General features: G+C 41.2%; 1 protein-coding gene across 3 annotated transcripts in view; it reads right to left on the reverse strand.

Moving 5' to 3' along the window:
• Positions 1-19,012, reverse strand: part of LRP1B (LDL receptor related protein 1B) — a 776,343-nt gene that overhangs the window by 203,367 nt on the left and 553,964 nt on the right. For all 3 annotated transcript variants that reach the window (XM_081004634.1, XM_081004635.1, XM_081004633.1), the window contains 3 exons: positions 18,745-18,925; positions 10,284-10,503; positions 8,301-8,490 (listed from right to left, as the gene is read on the reverse strand). In XM_081004634.1, the coding sequence (XP_080860760.1) occupies positions 8,301-8,490; positions 10,284-10,503; positions 18,745-18,925 (591 nt within the window). The remainder of the gene's footprint in view (positions 1-8,300; positions 8,491-10,283; positions 10,504-18,744; positions 18,926-19,012) is intronic.

Below are 19,012 nucleotides of genomic sequence, written 5' to 3' on the forward strand. Positions count from 1 at the left end.
GAAAGCAACTGGTGTCAGTTGAAAGTTGTAAAATAAAAATGCATGTCAAGCTACGGAACAATAATATAAGACGAGGGCACTGAATATTATTGACTAGTGTTACTGCTGAATTTTGCCTGAAGCTATATTGGAAGTGGATGTTAAGGTTTTAGCTCTTGCAAAACATCTGAGAAAGAAAGAACTGCAGTTGGTTTTGCCACAACTAGAAAAATTCCTTAGACATTTACACAAACTTAGGTCATCTCCAATTCCACGTAAAACAAAATTTAGAGCAAATTGGAGAGTCTTTTTGAGGCAAACAATTTCAGGCTTTCCAAGGGACTTTCAATAAGCCTAACATGACATCTCAGAGGATTTTGAACATCTTCATCACCTACTTAACCAGATAGTGAATGTGACCAAAATACCATTTCATCATTTTGAAACTTAAAATCTTTTCTGATTAATACCACAGACCACACAACTAGAGAGGCCTCAGGTGTTTATAAACTCTGTAATACCATTCAGCTTTTAAGCTGTGTGTCAATAAGGCCTGGCTTAGATTGTTCCATGCATCACAGACTACCACTGTTGAAATACAGGCTTCATATAGCATTAAACTTTATTGCATGGCCTTAGAATCATAAAGAATATCAGTAACTAGATAATAGTTCTTAGGCAAACAGCAAATATAGACGTTGTCTTATATTTAGTTAAGACAACATATATATGTATATGCGTGTTTATGTGTGTGTCTGGGATCCTGAAAGCGATTCATTCAACAATACTAACAAGGAAAAGTATTTCACAACTGCATTTTAGTTAACAAGAAAACCCATTAAAGTAAAATAAAACTTGGATGGTTACACAAATAACTCATATGTGACACATCCTTCAAGTTATCCTCAGTACAGCCTTAAAAAGCTGTTAACTGGTTTGTAAATGTAAGCTGACAAGAGGCATGTAGGGTCCATTTTTCAAGACTGTTCATAGGTGGCATCAAATTTATGTGTGTTTGTGTTGTGATTGTTTAGAACCTGAAATGTTGGATACATACATTTTAATTCCAAATCAACACTCCGTTTATTGAGCCATGTAACTACTACTACAAGTCTTGGAGGAGATATAAAAGTGGGGATTATTGATTAGTCCGTAGATGGATTTTTAACAAGCAGTTTATATAAGCTTAACTAGCGACATAGGCTTCTATCCTACTTCCATTAAAGTAAATGGAAAGAATCAATTTGGATTCTGTGGAAACCAGACTGAATGTGCATGAAGACTTTATTATTCTTCATCAAAACAGATCCCTATACCATTACCAAATAGCAAATCAATTACCATGTGATGCTTCTCTGTGTCTTTAAGACCAGCTAGAATTGTACATCACAATTGTACATTACAATTTTAGCTAGTGGCACAGCTAAAAGAGAGCCTGAGGTGAAATCTCTCTTGAAAGGTGAGAAATCTCCCCCGCCACACACATTCTGGGCAGTATAAAGGAACACAAGATACCAATATTCAAGCAGCCGGTTATTTCCCATACCCAGGGCCCTTCCAGGACTGCCACAATGTCTTATTATTTATTTTTGGATGTATGTATTTTGTGGATTTCTGAACAAATGTTCTCTGTGTTAAAAAATAAAACACACACAATGAAATCCAGAAAGATGAAGACCAAATAAAATAAAATAAACTATAAAACCTAATAAATTATGATTATTTTATTATACTACTGACTATTATTATGCTTTTTATTATTGTGCTCCATTAAATGTGTTCTCAATGTTGTACATTTCCCTGGGATCTTTTGCTACAGAACGGTATATGAATTGATAACTAACTAACTAACAGCAGCTGCACGAAGCTGAAAGACTAACCAGCACAGAGTTATGAGTCCAGCAACTAAAAACTTTTTCAGATTCATAAAAGTATTCCAAAACATCCTTTGTTCCCTTAATGACCCATTACTTATATTTTAACACTTGCTGGATCCAGGGATTAGCGGGTCTTGATATATACAGCCTACCCTGCCGCAACTAATAACAATATTTTGCAAGAGAGAGAGAGAGAATGTTTTAAACAGATGTTGGCCTTCCCAGTAAGCCAGTGTGACAGGAGGTCAGCTAAGTGATGTTGCTGCATCAACTGCTTCAGATATATGCTGTTTGCACTCACATCTTGCATGCTTACTATTATAATATAATCTCAGTACTTCCAATTTCATAGGCATTTAATGACCAAGGCAATGACTTTGGGACCTTTCATCCTGGGGGGAGCTTTGGCTAGGGTACCTACTCCAGTCTTCCTTGGGACCAGAGAGATGTGAACTTCCCAGACAAGGCCAGCACTGTTGGCATTGATGGGCTGCAATGGAAGCGAAAGGCACTCCCCAAACACAGCAGAACACCTTTTACTGCCATGGACAAGGCAAGAAAGGTCTCAGAAGCCATTACAACCACAGAAATGATGTGTGGAGTGTCAGTTTGCTGCCAGGGATTCTAGACATGGTAGTCCACTAGCAGGAAAACACTGTTGGGAAAAAGCACCAAGGCAAAAGCCAGCTCCAGATGGCTGGAATGCAAAACAGGATGTTATGTTTTGCAGATGTACTGTTGGAGAAAAGGTGGAGCCTATTCTCTGTACTGAGCACCGGATGTTAGCTCAGTGTGTCATCTGACCTGTGCTGGAAGTACAGGGGAGGAGTCGAGACTCTTCTGATGGAGACTGAAGGGTGCAGTCACATTTCTATGTACTGTTGAGTGACAGGAATAAAACATGTAGAAAGGACTCCTGTCTGTCTCATTTCTCCTCCCTGGGAGAATGCAGGGAGGGAGAGAGAAGCAGAGAAGCAGAGGGTGTGTTCTTCTCACGACTAATGAGAAGAATCGCCGGGTTTGTTTACCTAGCCTGCCGGGGTCGCAGACGGACGGTAAACACAGTATCTCGCTCAATTGCCTCGGGGGAGGCCAGGTACCTCTGCCTGTGAGCTGAAGATACTAACATATGGCAGCCTTCGGATGGTTGCGATTCATCGGACATCTGCATGAGAGGCTGGTGGATTGTCCTCCTCTGCTCCAAGGAGGAAGAGAAGCGTCTGAAAGAAGCCAGAGGCTCAACAGACAGCTGGTGGAAAGAAGAGGTGTTTTCCAGAGCAACAAAGTTCAAGGTATGCTGCATTTCGGGCTAAAAGTGTGAACGCAGTTTGATTAATTCACTGGTTCACGGAGCTGCGTTTTGGAAAAACAAAAGCTCCGGGAGGAAGAGGCCTGCAGCTTGAAGGCTGAAGCCTGCATTCCACAAATTCTTGTGGTTGATAAACTGTCCTATTGGAATGCATTGTTGCTAAGTAACGGAAAGTTGGAAAGTTACTGGCAAAGGGGCTGGACTGTGAGTGTGAGCCTGGGAAAGCGAAACAAAATCAGAGAATGTTTTGGCTACAAGTTTACGTGCCCTTGGAAGGGACTTTCCATAGCAGCCAGAGTTTAGCTGCCAGGTGCAAAAGAGCGTAAACAACTTTCAGTTTGCCTGACTGAGAAAGGAAAAAACAACTGTTGGATTTTACAGCTTGTTTGACAGTGTGAGCTGGAGGCTTGGCTTCAAGATGGATGCCAAGAAAGGGGGAGGTCTGCCTTACCCACCTCCCTTAACCAATGACAATTATTCATCTTGGTCTGTAAAGATGAAGGCCCTGCTGCAGAATCAGAGGCTTTTTGATGTAATTGAAAACCCCATCCCTGCAGCACCAACCAGAGGTTGGGAGTCACAGAATGTAAGGGCCAGGACTGCTATAATTCTGTGTGTCTCAGATGATCAGTTGGTGCATGTTCAGCATTTAGAAAATGCGAAAGAGGTTTGGGACACGCTGCGTACAACGCATCAGAGAGATGCTGGTTCTTCAGCGTTGCTGTATTTTGAGAAATTGACCAATCTGAGACTTGCGCCTGATGGAGATGTTCAAGCGCACCTGACAGAAATGAAGTTTCTGCGTCAACAGATGGTGGAACGCAATTTCCGTCTTCAGGAGGAAGTGTTTTGCTTCATGATGATAAACAGCCTTAACCGCACCTACAAGGTTGTTGCCAGTCAGCTTGGTTCCCTACCGGCCGCGCAGCTGACCGCGGAGAGAGTGTGTGCTGTGGTCCTGAATGAACACGACAGACTTGCTGCACTGGAAGTGAAAGACAGGGGGAGGGAAGAACAGAGTTCTAATTCCCCCACTGCTGATGCTACTAGGGAGCATGGTGTAGCATTGAGTGCTGTCCGATGCTACAATTGTGGACAGACTGGGCATCTACAGCGAAACTGTAAGAAGCCGCGCCAGTCAAGAGGAGCAAAGAGCTGCTCTACGAAGCCTGAGGCGTCAGGCAAAAGCCGTTCCAAGTGCCAGGTGAAACCTGCAAAGGCTATGATGGCGAAAGGAACCACGCCAGATGTTGGGAACGCGTTCATAATCGACACTGGTTGCACGAAACATATGTGTCCGCATAGAGAACTGTTTTCAACGTTAAAGAAGCAAAGCTTCGCTGTGAAACAGGCCAACGGTCAGGAGTTGGAAGCGACCGGAATTGGGACTGTGTATCTTGAGAGTCTGAACTTGACTATAAGCGATGTTTACCTGGTTCCAGAACTGAAATTTAATCTGCTGAGTGTGTCGCAGATTGCAAAGAAAGGACTGAAACTGTCCTATGATGCTAAAAGCTGCAAGATCTACAAAGATGGAGAACTGTTTCTTACTGCTAAAGAGAAAGATGGACTGTATTTGTTGACTTTTGATCAAAGTGATTACATGAAATGTAATTCTTCTGTTTCTAACGAAATCTCTCTTGCAGGTGTGGCCAGTGTGAGCACCAGGAAGCTGACCAAGAAGGTCGACAGAGCATTTCAGCGGGTGTATGCTGATGTGATTGGTCCTCTAGAACCATCTAGAGGCAGTGCAAAGTATTACCTTTTGTGTGTGGATTGTTTCACTAATTATTCTTGGGTTTATATGATGGAGAAACCGCAAGAAACTTTAGAAAAGTTTCAGGAGTTTTGTGACAAGGTTAAAAATATGCATGATGCTAACATTGATTGTCTTTTCACAGATGAGAAGCAAATTTTTCTGTTACAGAAGTTTCAGAAGTTCCTGGATGGAGAAGGGATAGACCACAAAGTTGCTGTTTCGACCGAAGCGTGGAACAGGTGGGTCTGTGTTAGAGTGAACAAAGAATTGCAAAAGGGGATGAATGCGCAATTGCTGAGTTCACATTTGCCACATGAATATTGGGCCGAATCGCTAGCGTCCTATCTTCATGTGTGGTTGAGAAAGGTCTCAACAGAGTTGGGATGTTCTCCTTTTGAGAAGCTGTTCAATAGAAAACCTTCTGTTGCCTATTTTAAGGTTTTCGGGTCTCAAGTGAGAACAGAAGCTCCAGGTGGAGTAAAGAATGCCAGAGGCATTTTTGTGGGATATGAAAAGGGTCTCTACAGAGTAATTTTGTCTGAATCTGGTCAGGTGATTCTCACAAAGTTCCTAGAGAGTGCTCCAGAGCAAGAGCGGGTAGTACAGACATTTCCCACAGGAAACGATTCAGATGATGGTGATGATTTTTCTGATGTCACAGATTACAGTGGTACTGACGATGACACTGATAGCTCAGAGAGTTCAGTTGTAACAGTCATTGAGAGAAAATCTCACACAATGGATAGACCTTCACAGGTGAAGGAAGAACCACTGATTGCTACTGGTTCTCAACAGAGTCCAGAGGTTGAACCAGTGAGCACAGAGGATCAGAACCTCATACGCAGGTCTGAGAGAGTTACAAAGGGTGTACCACCGAAGAGGTACTCAAAAGAGTTTGCTAACTTAGCTGTTGCATGTGTTGCTATTGTTAACAACTCAAAGCAGGTTGAAGCAGTGTCTAAGTCAGAGACAAAGACACAACAGAGAGTAGCTAGCCAAGGTAATGCAGAAGCACTCATTCCTTGGAAGCCAGACAACCAGAGAGGTACACTGGTGAAACCAGTGGTGGGGAGTTCCAAGGGTGGAACTGAAACAACAGGGGACTGTTATATGTATAACAACTGTTTGTTCTCTTCTCTGGATCATGTTTTGCCAATTGATGCTTTTGGGGGAGGATGTTGGGAAAAAGCACCAAGGCAAAAGCCAGCTCCAGATGGCTGGAATGCAAAACAGGATGTTATGTTTTGCAGATGTACTGTTGGAGAAAAGGTGGAGCCTATTCTCTGTACTGAGCACCGGATGTTAGCTCAGTGTGTCATCTGACCTGTGCTGGAAGTACAGGGGAGGAGTCGAGACTCTTCTGATGGAGACTGAAGGGTGCAGTCACATTTCTATGTACTGTTGAGTGACAGGAATAAAACATGTAGAAAGGACTCCTGTCTGTCTCATTTCTCCTCCCTGGGAGAATGCAGGGAGGGAGAGAGAAGCAGAGAAGCAGAGGGTGTGTTCTTCTCACGACTAATGAGAAGAATCGCCGGGTTTGTTTACCTAGCCTGCCGGGGTCGCAGACGGACGGTAAACACAGTATCTCGCTCAATTGCCTCGGGGGAGGCCAGGTACCTCTGCCTGTGAGCTGAAGATACTAACAAACACACACTGCCAGAATCTGGGGTCGTGGTGTTCCCTGACAGCAATTCATTACGTTGACTATTTCTTGTTTATGGACTTATACATACATTATATAATGATGTTTATGATTTGTAAATTTTGGGTTATAACTACTAATAATAATACATTTACCATACTTATTAGCCATGCGTTACAGCTGTATTTGAGCAGGATCTGGGGAAGACCTGCTGTCTCTTCCCTCACCTTCCCATGCCCAATCCTAAAGTAAGCATCTGGACTTTGGGGTACTGAAGGGAAAGGAGAAAGAGATGGCATAAGGATATCCTACTCAATCTCCAAGTGATCAGATGTACCATTCCTAATATCCATGCTTGATTTTTGTGAATTTAATCTGGGCAGATAGCACAGTCTACCTTCTGTTCCTGAGTTCCATCTCTCTCTCTCTCTCTCTCTCTCTCTCTCTCTCTCTCTCTCTCTCTCTGACTTTCACTATAACTCTCTTCTCTGTGATGTTTGTTTATTTTGACAAACTCACAGTTGCAGAATCCATGCAGAGTCTACCTCCTCAAAATAAGGAAATCATCTCTGGATTGAGAGAAAGACCCCCTCATCTATTGTTTATTGTTTTCAGTCTGCCTACCTAACTGGGGGGATTAGACTTAATCCAAACACTAGTTGCCCTCCTCCCACCGAGGGGGGAGAATAAAAATAATTTTATGGAGGTCTCTATGAATTTCTAGTGTTATCTCTTTCAAAGCAAATTGATCATATTCAAATTTAACCTTGAACTTTTTGCTACACAGGAAAAGAACTGGAAGAGTTATCGGTCATCAGACTTAAAATTACATAGAAGAATGGCTAGATCTTACATCTTCAAAGCCATGAAAAGGTTATCAAAGCACAATGAACATAACTTCAGATCTTTTAACTAAATATTTGCAGACCTTAAAAACTTCACAGAAAGATATTTAGATCAAAACCACAATAGGATTTGTTCAACATCCAATAATATTTTTGAGAAGGTCAGAGCAAAAACCTAACAAATCTCAATATCTATAATTAATAGAGTATCTCCTCCAGTTAATAATAGCTCTGATGTTTGATGTATGATATTTGTTGACGCGAGTGGTGCTGTGGGTTAAACCACAGAGCCTAGGGCTTGCCGATCAGAAGGTCAGCGGTTCGAATCCCCGCAACAGGGTGAGCTCCCATTGTTCGGTCCTTGCTCCTGCCAACCTAGCAGTTCAAAAGCACATCAAAGTGCAAGTAGATAAATAGGTACCGCTCCAGGGGGAAGGTAAACGGCATTTCCATGCACTGCTTTGGTTCGCCAGAAGTGGCTCAGTCATGCTGGCCACATGACCTGTACGCCGGCTCCCTCAGCCAGTAAAGCGAGATGAGTGCTCGCGACTAGACCTAACGGTCAGGGGTTCCTTTACCTTTACCTTTACTGTGTTGACTGGATCAATGAATTGTTGGATTAATAATAGAAGAAATAGTTAATAGTAACAACTACATGATCCACAGACATAATCCAGCAAGCCATTTGCAATTTATTTCAATGCATCATATTTATGACTAACTTAAGTCATATTTATTTTAATGGTAGTTAGTTGTAGCTAATGTTTGCTGGAATGTCTCACAAATTAATGACAAAGATTGAGGCAATGTGGTAAAAGGGTAGCCTTTCTGTAATTAATGTTGAAGCGCTGCTCAGTGTAAATACAGAAAATATTGTTCTCAGTACCTTGCTGCTTGTGGGGATCATAAATCTGAAGCCCAAACAGAGGTGATCTCTCACTTCTTAGAAGTGTCACGTTTCTAGTCATCAAATCCAGTTGGAAAATAGAGCCATTCATATAATCTGTCCAGAAAATATAATTCCTATGGTGTGACAGTCCAAATGGATGGTTTAATTCTTTTCCACTGTAGACCACCTACAATTAATCAACGTTAGTTAAAGAGATGTTAAAATTCACTGCACCAGTAAAAAGCTTTATAATTCCACCTTAAAACAGACAAGGGGAGGGGGGGGGGGGAGACAGAGACAGAATTTGAACAATTTTGTCCAAGCATAGAGAAGCTGGTCAGAAACAGGCCATGTTCAAGGTCTTGTTGTTAGCACACAAATCCCCTGAACACCCCAGGGCCATGTTACTTAAAATACCAACTGCCTCACATGGACCTGAAAGATATCTTAGATCATCTCGGGAAATTCTGTTGTGGTACCGCGTCTTACACAATGTCACAGGGTATTGATAAAAAGGGCATTTCCTGGTATTGACCCTATACTTTGGAATGCCATTCCTTCTACTATATGTGAAGCGGCAACCATCAGTTTCTTCAGATGTCTTATAAATTCCCTGATATTCTGTTCCTGTTTTAATTTGTTTTTAATGCAGTTTTATACTACTGTTTTACTGGTTTTATGTTGCACCTTTGTTTTAATGTTATCGTTTAAGGTTTTTAATGTTGTGAACCACTTAGGGATTTAAAAAAAAAAAAAAATTAAGCAGTTTATATTTGTTTTAAATAAATAAAATAAGCCATATAGTCATAAATACAAGGACTGATGTGGGTAATATTCACTGGCTTTGAATGTGTATCGAAGGAATTGTTCCTTTGTGCTGCATTAACCATTTGTGTGAAGATTCCCCATAAAAATTAAAACAATCTTAAGAATGTTCTTAGCTAGGGAATAGCCCAAAAGAGCTATTTAGCTGTCTTAAGATTGTTATTGGTGTACTGACTTCTCTGTTTATTCTCAATTTCACCTGAGGGTGCAATCAGGATAGAAATTGTGCTCATTGATCAACTGGAAACACTTTTTTTGCACTGGTGATAGAACAGACTGAAAGCTGCAGAAATCTTTAGCAAAAGGCAATTTAGTCCTCCCCCCCTTTTGCAGAAAGTCCTCTAGAATGTCTGTGGAATTAACTGGAATCTTCATCCTACCCACAGAACTGGGAAGAAATTAAATGCAAGGAGCCAAGCACTGACAGGATTGTTCACACTTCACATTAAAAAATGTTAGGATACCGGAGCAGTTTTGTCTGACTGTTGATGGTTCTGTGATTCTGCCTAATGCGCAAACATTGGTGAATAATCACTACATTAACCCTATGTGTACGGCTCGCTGGTTTAGGCGTATTTTTAGAATGTTATGCATTTATTTTTACATATCCTACTTTGCCTCCAAGGACATCAAGGTGGCAAACATGGTTCTCTGGTTTTAGGAGAGGCAGACACAACCACACTGTCTTCTAGGTTCAAAACAATGGACTCTACTATATAAGCTACAATGGAATTGTGAACTCTACTAGGTCAATGTCAGAGAAGCAGCATGTGCTACAAAAAGTATTTATGTAGTTGGCTGTGCCAACCAATTAAGATGGTCAGAGAAAGCACTCCCATTAGCTTTAATGTGGACCTTTGTACTGCATCACCATGTACAGAAAACAACTCAACATTAACACAGGATTATTAGATAACAAAGTCTCTTTGTGTTCTGCTTTTTCTTAAGAAAATAATTAACATATGGGCTGCACGCTGCAGCAGGATGCCAGCTAAACTACCGCAGTCATCCTTATGCTGGAAACACCCCCCCCCCCAACATAGATCAGCCTTAGAAGGAAAGTAATTAAAAAATAAATAAACCCAAAATTTAAAGTTGCAATATAATTCAGTGAAATGAAAGCTTGAGGGCAACACAGCATCACATTTCTTTCACCTTTCTGTCAGTTCCATTCAAAAATATTCTTTCAATGTGATCATAATAGGCATCACACCAGTACAATATGTTGTTTTGATAGTCCAGAGTTAATCCATTTGGCCACAACATCCTTGATGTAACAAAAATCTGTCGGTGGTAGCCATCCATCCATGCCTTCTCAATTCGTCCCACGCTATCGTCTATTTCATCTTCTTCCCAGTCTGTCCAATACATCCAGCTATGAAATGATAAATAAGCATCCATTTATTATTTGAACCAAATTGCAGAATGCCTTCTACAGAGATGCAGTAGCTCCATTGGGTTTCTACTTTAAGCCTTCTTAATGCTTTATTTCTTCCTGTCAAGAGCAATAAATGAGTAACAGAGGTAATCCACCAAGGGGGGCGGGGGGAGAAAAGCTACTCCTATGTGACCTGAGAGAATATAATCAATTATATGATTACAAAACTGAATTGATTGACATGGAAAGTTGATGCTGTGCTAATGAGCTGCTTCAAACTTTACATAATCACACTAGGCTTAGGAAATCTCTTTCTCTTAACTGGCAAACTGACTTTATCATAAAGGAAAGAATTATGCGATGATTGGAGAATATGTATTTCTAATACAAACTAATTTAACCATTTTCCCAGTTTGTGGAAATTTAATGACTAGGTATAAAGTAGTTCTGCAACCGGGAATACTCCCCAGCACTCCCATTAAAATTGTTTGTTTCCATAAAAGATTGTGAATCATCTCCCTTTTTATTATACAAAAAATACTATGTTATAATCAGGAGCAAACACTCTACACTATGGGTGATATGCAATTGAGATACAGTAGACCCACTGAAATACATTGACTTAAGTCCAGTTTCAATGTATTGAATATGACTTACAGGGCTGTATTTTGAAATAAAATGTTTAGGATACCCTATACCCTGTAAGTCGTTCTCTAAGTAAATCCACTGAAAAGAGGGGTTGAATTAGCACAAGATATTAAAAACATAGGGACGCGGGTGGCGCTGCGGGTAAAACCTCAGCGCCTAGGACTTGCCGATCGCATGGTCAGCGGTTCGAATCCCTGCGGCGGGGTGCGCTCCCATCATTCGGTCCCAGCGCCTGCCAACCTAGCAGTTCGAAAGCACCCCCGGGTGCAAGTAGATAAATAGGGACCGCTTACCAGCGGGAAGGTAAACAGCGTTCCGTGTGCTGCGCTGGCTTGCCAGATGCAGCTTGTCACGCTGGCCACGTGACCCAGAAGCGTCTGCGGACAGCGCTGGCTCCCGGCCTATAGAGTGAGATGAGAGCACAACCCTAGAGTCTGTCAAGACTGGCCCGTACGGGCAGGGGTACCTTTACCTTTACCTTATTAAAAACATATAGGGATGTATTTTGTAATTATATCCAACTAAGTTTAATATTTTGGCAAAATTAAGCCTCAAAATCATAGAAAGGAGGGAGGGGTGCTGTGGAAGCTGAAGCAACTGTCTAAAGTTCAGGTCCCACAAAGGCTCAAGAACCTTAAAGCTGTTTGGAAGGATAGGACCCACAACATGATATTTTGGAGGAAGACTCTTGAAGGTTTGGTTTGTTAAAAAAGAAAAAAAAAGTTATCTCTTAAGAAAGACACACATGGAAAGCAACAGATTTTTAACTATTTATAGCCAGGGAAAATATCAGTGCCTACAGAATTCTAAGACAAGTTCATCAAGGAATAAGTTGCTGCTGCTGTACAGCATGATGACAGTACAGATAAAAGCAAAGTTTAGCAGTCTAGATTTCTGAATTCTATTACAAATTGGCACCAGATATTATTTGGTCTTATTGCAGAACTGAGGCCGTGTCCCACATGCATGTTTCATAAATTCTGATGCAGCTGTGTGTAAGTTTGATGCCAAGCATGTTGAAAGACAGCTTACGTGATTAACGGTCAGACTACTGAACATCCATTCTGATTTGTTTATGGGTCAGTTGTATTACAATGATCATTCATCCTGATTTGCTTGTGGGATGTTTACGTGTTTCTCCATTTAATCATTCATTCCACACTCTTTCCCCCATTACTTTCCTAATAGCAACAAATCTTATTTTTTTAAAAAAGAGAGAATTTGTTGTGCACGGATAATGTAATACTTCCATCCACTTTAATTGCACAAACTTGAATTCCTGGTATGCTCTTGAATCCCCCCCCCCCCAACAGTGACAGTCTGGAGGCACTCATCTACTTGTGCTCATCTGAAGGCACCTTTAGTAAAATCTTTATGTCAGCTATCTTGAATTGAAGTAAATAACCAGATCAATATACTCTTTGCTCTTCTCAACACTACAATGAATCAATAGCACTTGCAAACATTTATTTGACTTGTTAAAAGGCCATTGCTTAAAAATAGTCCTCTTTGTTTTACAGTTACCACCAGTCACGTCCCAAGCCAGGCTCAACCCAAGTGGCATTAATGCACACATCTGGAATTAATTAAAATACAGGCATAGCTCCAACAATATTTATCTGAAGCACAAAGAGAATTATAATGCAGTAACTAATATTCCTTTCTATAAAAAAGCAAAACACCACATGTTATTTTTAAAAATACAAATGGGGGAACTGGCTGCTGTCAGGCATAGGATGCTCAAATACATAGATCACAATTCTGCTTAACTAAAATAGTTTAGTAAATGTGTGTCAGAACACCCTTTTTTCCAAACATTCCCTTTCTGAACTATATAAGCTTAGTATTATGCTACAAATCTAGAAGACTGCAACCCATTAACTGGAACATTTCATAAACATAATTGCCAGTGTCAATTTGATACAGGTTCAGCTCACATTTCTTCTATGTAGTTTAAGTCAATATAAGCTTCTTGTGGAATAGCTTGTGTTCAATCAATGTAAAGGTGCAAACCCTGGAAAAATGGGAATTAGCCTTACCATGAATTTCTGTTTAATGATCTGGATGAAAGGCATTCCTCCTATGGGGAGGCAGAGTCTTCTCAAGGCTTTTGCCTCCTCTCCAGGCAGAGGAATCATCCCCACTAAGTATGGACCACTGGTTCCTGATGGAGAAGATCTTCTTGAACATCAAACCTCTAGGGAGCCTGACTAGATCTGGGAACCAAGCCCCCCAGGCCACCAGAATCACCTCAGTTTCGACTTGATGGACTTTCTGCACAGTTCTCTGAATCAAACTGATGCCAGAAATGCATAAAGTGATCCCAGATGCCACTCTGTTTCCAGTGCATCCAGAGACAAAAAGTGTGAATTGAAGGTGCTTAGCTGAACATTTTCTGCTGAAGCAAACAGGGCTGTCACTGGTTGACCCAGCTAGCACGCCAAAAACTAGAACACCATAGGGTTCAGCTGCCACTATGCCTCTTTCATTGTTATTTGGCTCAAGTCCACTCTTTTTAGATGTTCTTTCTTCAGACTGAGTAGATGACACTGAAAGGTTTGCCGAACTCAGAAGTTTGGATACCTCTGACATCAACATGCAGTATCACGAGCCTCCCTATCTACTGACATAAACCTTGGCCAAATTGTTGTCAGTCCAGATCAAACCAGAACAAAGATAGCTTCCCTGGTCCTCCAGAGTCAGGATACTGCCCAAGGTAAACCATTTTCAATTTCAGAACATTGAGGCCCATCTGGACATCTTTGCACTGGAGAAAGGTCCCCTCCCCCAGCCAAAGAGGTTTGAACCGGGAGTGAGAACCACATAAGAGGGCACCTCCAGGGACACTCCTGCAGACAGATTATGGAGTGCCAGCCACCAAGATAGCTCCCTCTTCAGTGCAGATGGAATCCCCACCATTTCATACCTCTTTGCTGCAATGACATATTGATATGACCTGAGCAGTTGATGAAGTGACCAGATATGAAACTGAGCCCATGGCAGGAAACCAAAGATTGATAGCATCAGGCCCCGCAGATAGGTAGATTCTATCAGAGTGCTTGGCAAAGATCACAGAATGACATGTAAGGTCGTCAGAAGCTTGTCCACCCATTCCAGCATCAGACATATCGAGAAACATTTGGTGTCAAGCTCCAAGGTGCCTAAGAGACTTGAGTGGGAAAGACGACACTCTTTTCCATGTTGACCAAAAATCCTGATTCTTGCAGACAAGTGACTATTGTGTAGGTGTCCTGCATGCCCTGATTCTGAGAAGGGGCGTGCACCAGAATGTCATCCTCTTATGAAGGGACACAAATGCTCCTAGAGCATAGATGAAGTCCTTCACCCAAGAAAGGAACCAAGGAAATTTCCCCTCCCTTGGAAAGGCAATTGGGGGACCAAGACTCCTGGAGTACTCATTCCCGTCCTCTGCTGGCTAGAAGCTCTATATAAGACATCAGCCAGAAGAGATTGTACAGCCACACACATCCTGGTGTCAGAAAGGTCTCCAGAGGGGCAGCCAACAAGTGAGAGGAAGCCATTGGAGCAAATAGAACCACTTTCTGCCAACTGAAGAAAAAAGGTGGGAAAGCCACTGCTGTGTACCAAATGCTGCAGCCACTTCTTTTCAGCAAGTACTAGCATGCTTGCTGAGAAGTTAAGCTGGGACCACACAAGCTAGCCAACTTGCCAAAAATTGAGGGGTTTAACACTGGTGGCCACTGAGGGTACTTAACCCCTGGAGGGTTAAGTCCAGTCAAATGCGACTATGGGGTTGCAGCACTCATCTCACTTTCAGATTGAGGGAGCCGGTGTTTGTCCACAGACAGCTTTCCAGGACATGTGGCCAGCATTCTGGCACAACAGAACACTGTCACGGAAACACCGTTTACCTTCCCACCACAGTGGTACCTATTTATCTACTTGCACTGGCGTGCTTTCGAAGTGCTAGGTTGGCAGGAGCTGGGACAGAGAAACAGGAGCTCACTCAGTTGCGGGTATTCGAACTGCCGACCTTCCAATCGGCAAGCCCAAAAGGCTCAGTGGTTTAGACCACAGCACCACTCACGTACTTATTATAGGCCTGCTAGCAAGAGAAAAAGGAGCCAGCTACAATCAATGCATAAATGGCACTCCTACTTCATGGTGGTTCTTTGTAGGATTTGCCAAAAATCTGTTGCTGTGTAGCCAATTTCCCCCTGATTGAAAAAAAAAAGAAGTTGATGAAACTGGCCCTTTGTAGATATAACATCCACAAACACACACCCTAAAGGAAAAACACCCACAAAGAATCCCAGAGGGTCAGGAGTGGGGGAAAAGGACCCAACGTTTTCTCATGACAAACCAACAAGCAACCAGGAGAGAAGACAATAATTCATAAAACTCACAGGAGATTAGTGAGTCACAGGAGATCAGTGGGTGGGGGGGGGGGGGAATCAGGAAACTAGTCAGAAGGAAGGTAAAAAAACGATAGTCTGAGAATCTATCGACTTTCGGGGTGTCCTGGTTTTTACCTTTTGAAATATGGCAAACCTACCTTGGAAAGACCTGCTTGAAGCCTCCAAGAGGAAGCATCATCTCATAGGAGGAATGTCTTCCATCTCTATAGACTAGTTGGTATATAGTTCATTATTCATATTCTGGTTTACTTTGGTTCTAGAATAGCATGAAGGTTCATTTGCTATACACTAGCTAACTCACCCACTATCTTAAAAAATCTGGTGAACTTGAATAATGAATAGTATAGAAAGTGACTTGCTGTCTTGCAACATTATTTTGTAAGGTTTTTAATATGCATATTGCAGCTTTTAATATACTAGTTTCTGATCTTTTTTAAAAATTTGCTTAATAAGAATATTACTATAACTATCTTGAAACTAGTGGAAGCAGCAAGGAAGGCTGTTTTATAAAGTACATTCACTTGAGACCAGGATCCATTAATTTTGAAATGAACTGTTCTTTGAGTACATGTTCACTACTGACTGCTGTCTCCTGTGCCCCAAGCTGACAAAGCAGAGCAAAGAGCATTCTGATTAACATGAAACTCATAACTTCTTAACATATCTATCATTTCTTGGTTCTCTAAATTACTATCACACCACTTTGTGTAGGGGTGGGGTGGGGATCAGTTATTTGCACACTGTCAGATGAATGCTCTGGCCTGATTTCCCCTGGGCAAATTTCTCTGCTGTAGACTTGCGCCGAGAAAACTTGCTGCAACCAAATGCTGTGTTTCTCTGCTCCTCAGGCTCTTCTACAGCTGCAGAAGAGATGGGCAGAAAACTCATCACAATTTCAGCTGCATATCTCTGCACCTTCAGCCCTCTGTAGCATGGCAGACCTAAACCTAAATACTGACTCTTCAATTAGCTATGGTTCCCCATTATGTCCAAACGAGATTCACAGCAAGCCAGGTTCTTTAACCTGTTTTATTTCACAGGGGTGCTAACTTAAATAAAATGGGGGGGGCAGCACAAGTAAGCCCCACCCAGCAAAATCAATCACAAGATATGGTGTGCACACACCATTTGAATGGCTAATTACGTACACACCTTCGGTTTAAATATATGGCATTTCCTATTTCCTATATCCTATTTTCCTATATCCTCATAGAGCTCTAGCCCAATGGTTGCCATTAATTTGATTCTGAATTGATTTTAGAATGTATTTTAATTAATTGACTGTGATTTTTATGTAAACTGTGCTATTTTTACTGTTGTTAGCTGCTCTGAGCCCGGCTTTGGCTGGGGAGGGCGGGATATAAATAAAATTATTATTATTATTATTATTATTATTATTATTATTATTAAAATGGTGATGGTGATTGTTGCTTGTTTGCAAGGTTGGCTTCATTTAAGCTTTGGGGTTGATTTTCTCACCCCAAGGTATCACCTGAACTGATCTTCTCCAATCACTTCATAGGGGGATACATTCAGAGGGTGATATTAGATTTCTTTGCTACCAGTCTCCCATGTCAGGTTTTTCCAAAACTATTCAGTCCAAACATATAGTGGTCAAATCTCTCAGTGTATGTCAGCCCCTATTAAAAGCTTCACTCCACCTGGTCTTTGACAACTGACATCCTCTTTTAAATTGCATAAAAATTGAGTTGAAACTAGGTGCTGGCAAAGTCACCTTGTAGTGGGGCAAAAGGTGCTGTGATTCCACTGGTAGTTCAACTCAATATTTATGCAATTTTAAAAGACGATGTCAGTTGTCAAGAGTTAGCTATCTTGCTGACAGAGTTCAATGAAGACTATTGCATACTAGGAAGGCTAATACTAAAGTTGTGTCTTTAAGTAGATGGAAGCATGAAGTTTGTGGACCAGTTTTAGATTATAAAATCACTGCTTAAATTCAAATTCTTAGAGGGACTATTGAAAAAACAGGATATTATAACATATGGACATATAAAGCAGCCTTATATTGAATGTGACCATTAATCTATCTAGCTCAGTATTGTCTACCCGGACTGGAAGAGGTTGTCCAGGAAGTGCTGAGTTTTGTGTTTGAGATGATGTCTTCAATGTGAGTAAATAGCTACTAGGCAATCTTCTATTATTGTAACAATCTAAAAGGTTTCAGTATTTGACTGTTTTTGAATCCACCTGTTAACTTTGCCAAATTGGCTCTTAAACTGTATTTGAGATAAAATAATATAAACAATTAAATAGTAATGTAGAATTGTTCTTCACCAATTTGGTCTTACTTTTCAAAAGGGATTTTTAATGTTACCATATTGTTCAATCTCCCTGTTGGTAGGGTTGGAATATTTTCAAAATCACAATATCGGATGAATCCACAAACTGCTGTTTTCCCTCTAATCCCTATTGTGCTCCTTGATATCAATTTGACTCTTCCCTTCCCCTTCTGTTAAAATAGCCCAATTTTTGCAAACAATTACCATTTCACACTCACAAATTATATCCATACAATGCATGCATAGTGCAAGGTACACATTCTGGCTTTTGCTTTCCTGGACGCAAGAACAATTCAACTCACTCTCCTGCTCCTTTCCGCTCTAGAAGCTGATGTCTACTCCAGTTTTACGCCATTTCCTGCCGGTTCCATTCTAGGCACTGATTTTTGTTTCAGTTTCATTCTATTCCCTCCCAGTCCATTCCCACTCACAGCATTTAGGATGCTAAGTCAGATCTTCAGTGAAAGAGCACAGCAAGCCGCTGAGTTTTAATTCCAAAACTATATATTAATCGAGTGAGTGAGTGAGAGTGTGTTTGTATGTGCGCTTGTGTATGCTTAATAATGTTTTGAGCTTGGAGCAAAGAAAACTAACCTAGCAGCAAACTGCATTTCCCCACACCCTTGGTAATTGTGCATATTTTATGCACAGTTACCAGTAGATAATGCTGCCTGGATACAAACAAGGGGAGTAATGGTGGACGAATCACAGTGGAGAACCCAACTTTGGTGGTCACAAAAACAACAAACTCCCAAGCATTAGGCATACAATTCACTTACATCCATTGAAATATCTAGTTTAACAGTGCGGGAGAATTTTATTGGGGGGGGGGGTTAATGGTGAAAAGGGGCTAAATTTTATTTAAAATCATTTTTTTAAAGCTTTCATACCCATTGACAGGATCCACAACAATTCCTCTTGGGTGTGACATGTCTCCTTCCAACAGAATCTTCCGACTTTGAGAGGCTTTCTGTAATCTGGCAACATTAATTGTTTTCCTGTAGCCATCATTTGTCCAAAACAGATTATTTCCAAGCCAGTCTACTGCAATGCCTTCCACATTATCGAGATCTGTTTAAAGAAGCATCAGATATATTACACATGATATATTGCTAATGTTGTTATGTATTTGTCATGCTTTAAACCAGTTCACTTTAT

Source organism: Podarcis pityusensis (assembly GCF_964106645.2).
Source record: "Podarcis pityusensis genome assembly, chromosome: 1".
Classification (NCBI taxonomy): domain Eukaryota; kingdom Metazoa; phylum Chordata; class Lepidosauria; order Squamata; family Lacertidae; genus Podarcis; species Podarcis pityusensis.